The 12,635-nt window shown below is 45.9% G+C and overlaps 1 protein-coding gene across 3 annotated transcripts in view; it reads left to right on the forward strand.

The window, feature by feature from the left end:
- Positions 1-12,635, forward strand: part of LOC137802578 (cadherin-18) — a 128,354-nt gene that overhangs the window by 91,696 nt on the left and 24,023 nt on the right. For all 3 annotated transcript variants that reach the window (XM_068600552.1, XM_068600560.1, XM_068600570.1), the window contains exon 6: positions 8,331-8,512. In XM_068600552.1, the coding sequence (XP_068456653.1) occupies positions 8,331-8,512 (182 nt within the window). The remainder of the gene's footprint in view (positions 1-8,330; positions 8,513-12,635) is intronic.

Raw genomic sequence — 12,635 nt, forward strand, 5'->3', positions numbered from 1 at the left:
ATCTCCAACCACAATGCATTGCAATTAATATTTTATCAAAGATCAGATTAATGCGATCTCAATCATGTTACTAAACTCATGCGCTTAATTCTCCGTACAGATCCTCTTCTTTGACTCGTTATGGATCCGTATTCAAGTCACTGAGCAAGAAGTGAAAGTATTTACTCAACTTAGAAAATGTTGGGCCTTTTCAGCATCCAGGGACATTCAGCCGGAGGATGGATATTAATGTGTGGCAGTGAGATTATTAAGAGACGCCGTTGTTGCAGGTGTTTTTTTTTTGTATCAACTGATAGCGAGAGGAAAACGTCCCCTTTGGAACACTTAAACGCAACCAACAATTTCTTCAGAAAAAAATCTGTAGACAACGATTTCAGTGTGGGGTTTACGGGAGGAAAAAAACAAGCGTCGTCATTTTTAAGAGATGCATTTCTCAACGCCGTGTGGCATTACAGAAATTAATCATTCTGTGAGGGCGTGAACGACGAAGACGCAGCTAGACTACGCTGTCGGAGCCACTCGCGCGTCTCCGGCGGTGTTTTCTCACAGCGTGAAGCGCCTTGTTGGGTTTTGCACGACCTCACCGCGCCGGTTTCCTCCCACAGTCCAAAGACACGCAGGTGACTGTACAACCCCGCAACCCTACACAGCATAAGCAGGCATAAATCACGGAGATGGAGCTATAATTTCGATAGCTTTAGTATCTAAGTTGCTAAGCCGTCACATAAATTGCCTTCGCATTTTTGAATTTTCCCACTGTAGAATATGTCAAACCGCAGCTGTCAGGAAAAGCACACGTCATCATCATCAATTGCTGCTCAGAGAGTCTCACCTCGCAGAGAATGCCGGATCCTCAAAATGTCACCAGCTCGACAAAGAATTCATCCTGGGAGGCTTCAGAGAGGAGACGGCTCGTTCTGAACAACAATGGCTCCTCAGCTCTGTCAGAACTGGAGAGTGCGCCTTCATTGGAAGACGAGCAAAGAACGCCATTGAAAGCTCTGCTCAGGCTCCAACGACGACTCCTCAGATGGTTTTGCGTAACAAACCATCTGCAGAGTGTCGTCCTCAGAGAGTAGAATAAAGTGTAGGGAGTCCAGTATGTAATTATTCCTAAATTAACTTCCAACACAGGCGCTTTTACACCTATCTGTTTTCCAGTTGAAGAAGCAAAGTGAAGCCGAGTGAAGCTCATAAGTCTATATAAATGACTCCACTTCTCTCTTGATTTATTCCCTCAGTAAACATTGTAAACATGAGTTTATGTCTCAATCTCGAGTTTCAAGTCTTCTTCAATACAGCTTGACGTTCGTTTCGTGAATTATGCTCCATTTCGAGTCGAACAGACCATAAAGCAGGGGATGCTTTAGGGCGGGGCTACAAGGTGATTGACAGGTCGCTGCCGCTACCAGAGTCGTATCCGACGCCTCTATGTCACTCCTCCGTGTTCCAAATAAGGCAACTTACATTCATTAATTGCAAAAAAGCAACAACGCGGTGATCCAAGACGGCGACGGCAAAATCTCAGAACTTTAAACCAATGAAAACGCGCCCTTCTTACATACACTCTACGGCTCAAACTCAACATCTGCTTGCTCGGTTCGTGCAGTTTGTCGTGCCGGTTTGAAAGCTGACCACAGGACCGCGGTGCGGCCCAAACAGCCGGACCTCGGACCCGGACCTGTGGCGTCCAAGCAGACAAAACAACCAAAAGACTTGTGTTTGTGGCTTGATTTCAAAAGCCCAACAACTAAAAAAATGACATCCCCTTAAAGTGCTACATAAACTTCTGTCGGTCCCCGGTATTGGATCGCCCCGCAGTGGGTCCACGCTTGATGAAAACGATCCCTTGTTGCGTTCCTTAAACCCATTGGCACTGGATAGTGTATTCCATCTGTGTTCATCACTTCCCACAAACAAGCCTGCAGCAATTGGTTCTCCTCCCCTAGCTTCTGTGTCTTTAAGAATCTCATAAATTGATGCTTTTTGTCTGGAGAGGAAGCATTTGTCATGTCCAGTCTGCAGCGCGCCTTCAGGCTGGAACAACACCTTGTGTTAATTAAACTCAACCTCTGTCTTTTTTTGCTCTGCAGCAGAGCATTCTGGGGGGAAAATTGGGTTTTTGATTTCCTAAAGCGGTTTTAATTCCATCTGGCTCCAGTGCTCCTCTGTGGTTGAAAAGAGTAATAATGATCCCGGTGATAAGTTAAACAATTAGGTAATAGGCAATAATTTCCAATAAATGTTATTCTCGAATTGAGTTTTACATTTTCCGAGCCCGGAAAAGGGACGAAAAGAAAATGAAATGAAAGGAGGAAAGTAATTAAAACGGTGGTGGTTAATACCAGCATGCATTTTAAAATATCTTTGAATATCCTTTTATTTCCTCCATCCCTCTGTTTCTCTTCTTTTCTGTTTTAATATTTCATCTAAAGTTCAGCGCTTTCTGCTTCAATAGAGAGTAAAATCACTGCTGGAAACATTGCTCTCAGTCACATCTCCTTCTCTCTCTTTTTTCTCACTCGCAGTCCATTGCTTTTTTCTTTCTTTCCTCGAGCTGTTCATTTTTCCCTCTCACAATATCTCGCAGGTGGAAGGGAATGTCAACAGCGAGTCCAACTGGTTTAAGCCGGTCTGCGAACTCCACTTCCCCCTTTTCTCGTGGTCACATCAGTCTCCCAGCCGAGCCACTTTGTCATCGTAGCGCTTTGTACAGTCTGCACGAGGCTTTTTAGCCACTTGATATCACAGAAAGGTCCGAGTGGGAGCATGCGTTCTCCTCATAGTAAAGAATATGTCCAAAAATCCCAGGTGATTTAATAAAAGAGATGATGAATTTGACAGATACAATACTTGATCAAGGCCCTTTAGATCTCAGCTGTAACCACAGGCTGCACGCAGGTAGCTGTCTCTGGACGTCATCGAAGGAAAGAGGCCGAGCCAAGTTCTGTTCCCATTTCAACACAACACATTCACTTGGCTATTGGTTCAAATTTATGGCATGCGATTGGCTGAGAGTCACACAGGGGCGGAGTCTCTCTTTGGCGTAGGCTTTGAACATGGCTCCATAACATTCCTGTTTGCTAACAACACATTTGACCGAGAAGGAATTTGTTTTTCAGTTCTACAGGTGACAGTGCAATATGAAGTCTACATTCTGAGCTACAGTCATCCTCCATAAATCACCATGCATGTAAAGTCTCCCCACTTCTGCAGCAGTTCAAATGCCAATCAAATCCCCTCCTGTCCTGATAAGACCAGGAGGAAGTTCCCCAGACCACAGGTGGTCCAGTCGCTCCCTTTGTTCCTGAAACCAGACGCTTCACTCTCCAGTACAGACTCCATGTGACCTCATCAACACTATATATAGTTTCCTTCAATACATTCCATGAATCGTGAACACACAGTGCCCTTCTTATGCATACAATTACATATCCTTCATAATAATATCCCTTATTAATTATCATACCCCCCTCTTATATTTAAATATGCACATTAAACAATTCTTTATTATACATGTCCAAGTCCAATATTCACACCACAGACTATTACAATTCTACAAAACCCAACAAGAGACTGCTGGACTTCTTTCAAATCAAACACATAGCATTGAGCGCTGCACAAGGCTGCATTATATAAGTTATGTTCGAGCGCGGGATTGAAGCGTGGTGTTTAGCAGAGTTTGCACTCGGGCAACCTGAGTGCACCCACACCAGCGTGCAGACATCCACCTACTAATGGACTAATGGACACACACACACACACACTCTCACTCACTCATTCCCTCACTCACTCACTCACTCCTCCTCCATATGGCATCAGAACAGGGCTCAGTAATGGCTAATGGCCTGTCTCCCTGCTCAAGTTAAACAGCAACATGCGGTGTTTTATGCCACTTGGCCCCCGGTGCCTGTGAAAGGAAATATCCACGCTCTTTCATTATTAACCCGCACAGAGACAGAATGCGTCGCTTCCACTTTCCCTTTCACAGCATGCAGTCGAACTTAACCCTGCCGTGGCTTTGGTGGAATAAAAAGGGGAATTTCTGCCTATACAGCAACCCCCCCCCCCCCCCTCTGTCTCCGACACGCATGATGATGCCTGAATCTCGCCTTCGCCTCCTTGATCCTTCCATTCCGACGCCGACCTTTTTTCCTTAAGCCCCCTCGTGAGAGAGAGAGAGAGAGAGAGCCGGCGTGATGGACCGCCACCTTAAACAGATGCAGATTTTATTCAGGCTATTTTCAAAACCACTGCGTGCGCTTTAGCCAACTAGACATTTTTTTTTATCGACTCACCTCCCCCCCCACACCCGCCTTCATCTCGATGCCTTCCACCACTCTGAGAAACACAGATGAAATTCAGATGTGGCGGAGTGACACGCTCTTATTTTATATATTCCCCCCGCTCTTTACCACCACCTCCCTCTCCTCTCATCTCCTCTCATCTCCTCGCTTAACGAAGACCACACTGGTCCTAAAAAAAAAAGTGGCTTCCCGCTGTTTTCTTTCTGTCCCTCTCGTCTTGCCTCCTTCCTTCTGCATTTATCTGGCCTTTTCTGCAGAGAAGCCTCCTCTTCTTTGAGATCACCCTCCCTCCCCTGCCCAAAACTAGCAGTTTGTCAATTTCTGCTCTTTTTCTGCACTTTTTTTTAACCTGCATTAAACTGCACCCGGCCTAATTAACACTCACCACCTGTCATCTCGCTTTGTTTCCCAACTAATCCCACTGCCAGCGTGACACTATCCAGCCCATCGCCTGCAAAACACAACAACAAGCAAAACAACAAGCGAAAATTCCAAATCCTAAATGAACTGGCAACCGGTAGTTCTAATAATCGTCCCTTTGTTGACCTCCAGACAGACGCTAGGCGAGCGTCTCCTTGTCTGTGGGCCCAGAGGCCAAATGGGCCGTAAGGCGGCCTTCGCTCTTCTCTCCATGGCACGGTTGCGGCCTCCTCCTCCTCTGCACGGGGGGCTGCATATCAGCTAAAACCTGAGCATTGAAGCGGCGGCGCCCATGCTGTTTCCTCACAGCCCGCTCTAATGACTTTACCTGCGCGAACAAAAGGCAGACGACAGATCCCAGTCGCTCTCTATTTTCAGCCCACGTGTGATTGTATCAGGGAACTAGTGCTGCGAATGAGCTGTGAATCTCTCCGCGCCGCTCACCTTTTCACCCCCCCCCTCCTCATCCCGCTGGCTCCCCCCCGCCAATCCATCACAGGCGGAAATGATGTACGACTTGTGTTGCCAGCTGCTCTCCCATGTGAGCAGAAAGCTGATAATGACTGAGTCTACCCTACTTTGCCGGCATCACACCCTCCTTTTGTCACGCTCCCTGTGTGTGACAAGTGAGAGAGGGAGAGAGATTTGGCGTAGGCGTGCGCCGCCAACGCTTTTCCCCGCACAATAGCACGGATCAATAGAAACCGCAGTCTTGACTGGTAAATAACTTTCCTAATTGGCTATCTAATGAGCAACATCCCAGGTTTATGTTTCGAGCTGCCTTGGTCCCCGGCTTCGCGGGTGCTGCAGCAGTCAGTCCCAGATGGTAGGCATGGCATATTCGCGCCACATAAACTGTCATCTATTGTTGAGACATTGGCATATGCTGCCAATGAAACCTGTTTCTTTATGGAACTGGTTCTGTGCATATGGGCTCCGCAGGAATGACTTTTTCTGCATCCCACGTCTCAAAGTCAATGTTTTTTTTGTTTCAAATATATTTTGGTTTTGGGATTTTAACGCTCTCTTTCCACGATGTAAAACGTGTCAGTAGAAAGTGTCAGCTCTATGCTATCGAGTGGCTAAATGAGACTAGAAGTATGTCGGGGGTGTAGGGAAATTGAGACTTTTGGTGACTGGAGACAAAAGAAACAATGAAGTGTGTGAAAGGTATTAAAAATAAAGACTAAACATAAATTAGAGGGCGTCAGGCTCGTTGAGCTTTGAGTAATGCGTTTCTTCTTTTATGGAAAGCAACACTGCGGGAGTTTATTTTTCGTCTCACTGTGGAGTCGTGCTCACAGACTACTTTCAAGCAACCGTAAAGTACTTGCGCCTCCATTTTCCTTTTCAAAAATGCAGCTTTGAGTCTATAAGTCGTGGTAAGTGCACTGGAAGCAGCCATTACGTCCTGTACATTACACTTTAAGCAGTGGGAGACACTCAAGAGCATCCAGTGTAACACCTTCAGTAAATTGGAGGAGCAGGAAGAGGAGGAGAAGGATGAGGAGGACGAGGAAGAGGAGGAGGAGGAGGAGGAGGAGGCAGTTGTTCACCAGGAGGAAAATGAAGTGAAGTGGTTTAAAAAAAGAAAGAAAAGACATAATAAGTGTGCAAAGAGCAGCCTGGAGAGGAGCATATGCTAATGGGGCCGATGCATGGCCTTTTACAGCAGCGAGCGAGATGCCGGTAATGTGTGCAGAGGAAATGCTGCGGATCACTACTTTGATTTGAAAAACAAATCCCATTCCACTGGTCGGTGGTGAAATTTGTGTCATTTGTGCTGTTATGCAATCTCAAAAAAACATCACAGCGGCAGCCCGGAGAGGGGAACACACTAATGAACGAATAATACATTTGATTTTTGTCGTGTTCTTCGGGTGGAGAGTTTCTCCCCGACAGCAATTATTAGAAGCCAATCAGGTAAACACATAGCTGGGAAAACAGCATTGTTATAAAGGGCGGCTTATTGAAGAATGGAGAAGCTATTAGATTCACTGCGGTTTCATCCTGATCAAGAGGGAATTTGTTCTAATCCAATCAAATCCATCCCGGCTGTTTAGAGAGTTGTCCAGACAAACATTCAGACTGGTGTTGCCACAACAATTACGTGCTGATTCTCAATTCGTCAGCAGAGGAAAGCGACAGGTTCGATGATGTTTTCCCCTCTGTCACATCTATTGATCGTTATCCCGCAGCGTTCCATCGCTGGCATGTAATAAATACAACAACAACCTCTCCTGATGCGGTTCAGTATTTAGTGCTTATCGACACAGATGGATGTCCTTATTGCGAGGGAGGGCACTTTGTCTCGACAGTGTTGCTCACAGTCTTGTGTTCTGTTCAGGCAACAGTGTCAATAACAGGTGCACAAAATGTGAATAAAACACGACCCATTAAGTTGACTGTTGTGTTGATTTGATTGTGCTCTGACCTTCAGCGAGTGAAGAGCGTTGAGCATCCTGTGTGTTGTTTTCTCAGGGCTTTAGCACCACAAGGACAGTTTCCACTTTGCACTTTCCACTCATTGGGTAGCGTGCTTTAAGAAAAGAATGAATAAGAATACATGAATCGGGAAAGACGGCGATCCCACCATCCTCGATCCCCAAGGTGACATGACCTCGCCGTCTGTCTCTTTTATGTCACATTTACAGAAGTCGTGCAGATAGCGTCTCGTCGACATCGACGTCGGCGCTGGCTATCGTTTATTCTGTCAAGTCGATGTGTTTGTGCGATGCTGTTGGCGCTCACACTTACGGTTCTATCTGATTCCCTCGGCTTTAGTGGGCCAGATAACGGCACTGTTTGAATGAGCCTGTCTGTTCCGCGAGACAAATAGTGATATCTTACCTTTTCCCTCCGCTCTATTTCCTACTACACTTATTCTTGTCAGTGCAGCTGGTGGCCAGCGTGTGAGCGTGTGAGTGTGTTGGTATGAAATAAAGTGGGAGGCGGATATATGAATTTATGTGGTGCATGTGTGCATTTTTATGCAGTAACGCGAGTTCACAGATGCACTCGGTATTTTCATCAGATAGGTGCATCGGCTGATCGGAAAGAGAAATGCACTGCGCGTGTTTAAACTGCAAAGCCAGCAGAAGGACTCTAATAATGTGCTGCTTTAATGGGCCCAGCTGTAAAAGTAAAACCAGCATGTTTAAAAATGATGGCAGCACACATGAAAGAGCCTGTTATCTTGATTAATTCTTGTTTGCAGGAGGAAGGAGCAGGCGGTGTAGCTCATATCGCCAACCTACAATGTTTGGAGGGAGACAAAGCAGCTTTTCTTACCTGTAATCTTAGTTTGTTTTTATCTCCTCTGTTCCTTCTGGGTTTAAAAAAATCCTGACTTATTTTAATTTATTTTTTAAACAGCCATATTTTACTTGCCGTTTAATAAAGCCTCAACGCCAAACACATACTCTGCCTTCCGCTTCTTTTATCTTCCTCCTTCATCCTAAATTAAATGCCGCCTTATCTGAATGGAATATTGCAAACATGGGCTCGGGCGCTATAGGTGGGGGAACAAGCAATTTCAAAAGTGTTTAATGTTTAAATGAGGTGTGCGTCGGCACTCATGCTCGTCCTTGTGTCCCTCCCAAGGTATGTGGTCCTTCTCCGTGTCCGAGCTGGCCATCCCCGGGGCCGAGATTGGGCGCATCTCGGCAGCCGACGCCGACCTCGGCGAGAACGCCCAGCTGGAGTACACCATCCTGGAGGGCGAGACCGGGGAGACGTTCAACATCACCGGAGTGAACCAAGAGGCGGTCATCACGCTCAACAAGGTGAGGAGACGAAGGGAGGGCGGGAGTGAAGGAGGGGAGGGAGAGGGAAGCAGAACAGATCGGAGTTGTGTTTCGCCTGTGAGTCATAGCATAGCTAACAACATGATGCCTAAGCCCATTAACCCGGAATTACCTGGATGCACACAAAGACACTGTGTAAGCCTGTCCCATTCCACATGATTCATCACTCCGTCGCCTTTTCAGGTGGGGATTTTTTAAACAGGTGATCTATATGCATCTCACCCTTTTCTCCTTATTTGACTCGCAATTGGAGGAGAGTGGTTTGATGGGCTTCTGAGAAATGAATTTCCTGCTTGATTCACTGTGAGCCGGCCTCCCCCTATCAGCAATTCCATCTGTTTACAGCACAACACAATAAAGCGGACGCAAATGTTTCCCCCCGTAATTTGCCAGCGAGAATGTTTGGACCGCCGTTGAAATGTTTTGACTGCTGCCGTTCAGCAAAGGTTTTTATCCCCCCCCCCTCCCCCGTGGAGCATTTTCCATGTACAGAAGGATCAATGAGGCACTGCCTCTTCATCCTCAGTTCAGCTAGCAAACAGTTCCCTTTGGTGTAATTTGGGTGATTTCAATTTCAAACAGCCCCTGTCGTCTCCAATAATCACATCCTGATGAGGATGCAGGTGCACGGTGGAGGGGAAGAGTGCTGCCGCCCACTCATTACCAGTGCGGCTCATAACAATACATGCGCGTCTGTCTCGTCTCTTGAGAAAGGACGGGCTCCTCTGCGCTCACACATGTAACGTAGACTTAAAGGAGAGAGAGGGGGCGCAGTGTGTGTTTGTGTGTGTGTGTGTGTGTGTGTGTGTGTGTGTGTGTGGGGAGAGCTCATCTGAGATGTGACGCTTTCATTCCAAATGAGCCCTACAGACACTTCAAAATATCAACCAGTCAACCTCCTCTCTGCTCATTGGGATGACAGTCGTGTAGCCTGCGCAATATGAGACACATGCACCCGAACGCCAGAGAGCAGAGGGTGCGTTCATGCAAGCGTGAGGTGTCGACGAGTGGGCTCGAGGCGAGAGGGGGGCTCTGGAGGCCAGAAAAGGCTGTTTATAATATGGGAAAAGGAAACTATTGCCATGAAACATCAGTCATTTTTGTTTGTATTACGAGTAATGAAAGAGCGGAGCTGAAAATGTCAACAACAATGTCCCAGAGAACGCTGTGGAGTTTTTCTACTCCACGTTTTGTCCAACAAACAACATAAATAAACCTATTTTTAGGCCCTTTCCTGGAAAATTGCATGCCCAAACTAAACAGGGTGTATCTCTACAACCACTAGGGCTATTTGAATAATTTGGGTGGTATAACGAAAAAGCTACACATGTGAGATTTTGTTCAGATGTGTAAATATCAGTCCATATGGTACTGGTGAAGAGTAAATGAAGATGACACAGAAAAAATAAAAAGGTTTCAGGTCAGCTTAGATTAAAAAATCACTTTCAGGAAGATTATTTGTTCAACATGATGCAGCTGTCTAACCGTCTAACTCCAACCCAAATCATAGCACAATATGTGAACGTTCTCTCTGTAAAGGTTTACTTTGATAAAGTGAAGCATATGTAAATACAGAGAACATTCAGGTGACATTTTAACACATCTGTGACATTTGAATTTTTGTATATTACTTATAGTGTTCAAAACATCCAAAAACAGCAGTTTGGGGCTTTTATCATAAACCAAGCTACGATTTACAGTTTCATATAACAATCGATCAGTTTTTTAAAAGTTAAACAATGATATTAAACAAATAAAATCCTTCCACGTCTTTGCTCACGACTTAACTGATTAGGTTATTATCAAGGATTCCCTCCTGACGTGTTTAAAGTGATAAAAAAAAAGACTTCCGCTCCTCCATCATTAGAAAATCCAGCATCAATAAACATTCAAATTGTGTTTGTTGCAGAACTGCTGGGCACATGGTGTCTACTGCACAAAAAGACCCGAACTCATTGTCGGCTTCACGTTACCGCCACGGTGCCGCATGTCCAACTGTGATCACTCAGATTTAAGCTGAGCTCATTCTGCACGCTGAAGGTCAACCATCTCATGGAAAAAAACGGAAAGCGAAAACACATTTCTGAGTGGAGCGGGATTTAAAACTCAGCAGTCAATCCATCGATCGTTTCAGCACTGAGCATTGTCCTTCTGTTGAGCAGGCGGAGGCCGTCATCCTGTCTTATCGACGAACACTCTATCCCACCGCCGGGACGCTGGAAACTAGATCTTCAAAATTTGGTTTTACTTTTTTTTTTCTCGGATAAATTGAAGAGGAAGAAAAGTCTCCAAACTCGTATGAAATTCAGTTTTTTTTATTTATTCAAAAAGGTTCCAGAAGTTCACCGAAATCTTTCCTCTTTTTTTTTTTTTTTGGAGACGGCTTGTTTTTCAGGCAGCAGAGACAATCCACGCAAAGTAACCGTGATTCTGCAAAAAACATATTTCTACCTATGAAGCCGCGAGTTGTGGGTGTTTTCACCAGGGAGCACCTGTGTGTGTGTGTGTGTGTGTGTGTGTGTGTGTGTGTGTGTGTGTGTATGTGTGTGTGTTCTTGAAGCCAGGTAGCCATGCCACGCTGTTTTAAATTCATCACCGTGCCGGCTCTCAGCCTTGGGTTCGTAGGAATTCGTTAAAACACAATCCGCACCTGGAGGTGGTGTGTAGAGCGGGATTTCCAAGCCCCGCTGTGAGCTCCTTTGAAGAAGAGCAGAGAGGCAAGGAAGAGGCAAGGGGAGGACTGGAGGAGCAAGAAGAAAGGAATCTGGGAGGCAAGGACCTAGGAATGAGGAAAAAGGAGCAGGGAAGGAGAATGGTGGCGGGGGGGGGGAGGGCGAGGGAGATGGAAGCACAGAGGGAGGGGTGTTAAAGTGAGGTCCTGAGAGGCGGTGACAGCAGAGAGTGCAGTATAACAAGGGAGTAAGTGTATGAAGGAACCAGAGAGAGAGAGAGAGAGAGAGAGAGAGAGAGAGAGAGAGAGAGAGAGAGAGAGAGAGAGAGAGAGAGAGAGACACAGAGAGAGATGCACAGTCATTGACAGCCAGAGAGAAATTAGCACAGCTAGAGACTGAGAGGCACATGGAGGTAGCAAAACCCCATCCAGTGTGACAAGCAAGTGGAAATGAAGAGGAAATAAATAATAAAAAGGAGGGTTAAATCGGATGTGGGGAAGAACAACTGGCAGACGAGGACGGCGGCAGCATGGCAACAGCAAGACGGATGGAAGAAGTGAGAGCAGGGAGGGAAGACGGCGAGAAGGAAAAAACCTGCAACCCGCTGCGTGTTAAAGGAGAGTCAATCAATTGAACATGTGCCGGGGTGATACACACACTCACACACACAAAAGAAAAACGGGTATCAGAATTACATGAAAATAAATAACACACCTCCCACCCGCAGAATTCCTCCCACTGGATTCAGCCGCAGAAACAAAACGCACAATTAGTATTTCGACGTGGCCTCCTCCATGCTGTTTTGTGTTGCTTTAATCCCTCTTCAAAGGTACCAAGAGAGGCAGAGAAATAGATTAGACCAGCACTGCCGCTATGGGTGAAATATTAAATGGAACTCAACATTCACAGGTTACATGCGGATTCATTTTCGGGCGCTCTTTCGAGCTAAGTGGAACATATATCGAGTATTTACGGATGCTGCAAGGCAGCGCTGTCAGAAGTCATCCGTAGAGCCGGCGGCCTCAGGATTTGATTCATATTTGTGTAAAAAAAAAAGGTGCTCCAGTAAACTCCTCACATGAATAAATCCAAAAGATCTGACTTCAACCTTGCCGGGAATCCACGCACAACTAATGAAAAACATGGAGGATGCAGGCTACAGCTAATAGAATTAAAAACAAACAAAGCGTTAAATTGGTGCTAAGCTCCCCCTCAGCTTCCACTTCGTTAGGTAAACCCCCCGAAGAAAATAAACACACAAATCAATACAGCCACTTTTTTTTTTTTCTTTTTTTTTGTGTGCGTGCATAGGGTATGTTAGTAATGAACATGCCCCGGCGTCCATTTTCCTAGAGTGAGAAGGCTTTCGGAGTGTGAAGAATTTTCACCAGAGATGATCTGTGTGTGCTCCTCCCCTCCGAGAGAACCAA

Source organism: Clinocottus analis, unplaced genomic scaffold (genome assembly GCF_023055335.1).
Source record: "Clinocottus analis isolate CAN_PGR_092001 unplaced genomic scaffold, fCliAna1.0.p SCAF_11, whole genome shotgun sequence".
In the NCBI taxonomy this organism is placed as follows: Eukaryota; Metazoa; Chordata; class Actinopteri; order Perciformes; family Cottidae; genus Clinocottus; species Clinocottus analis.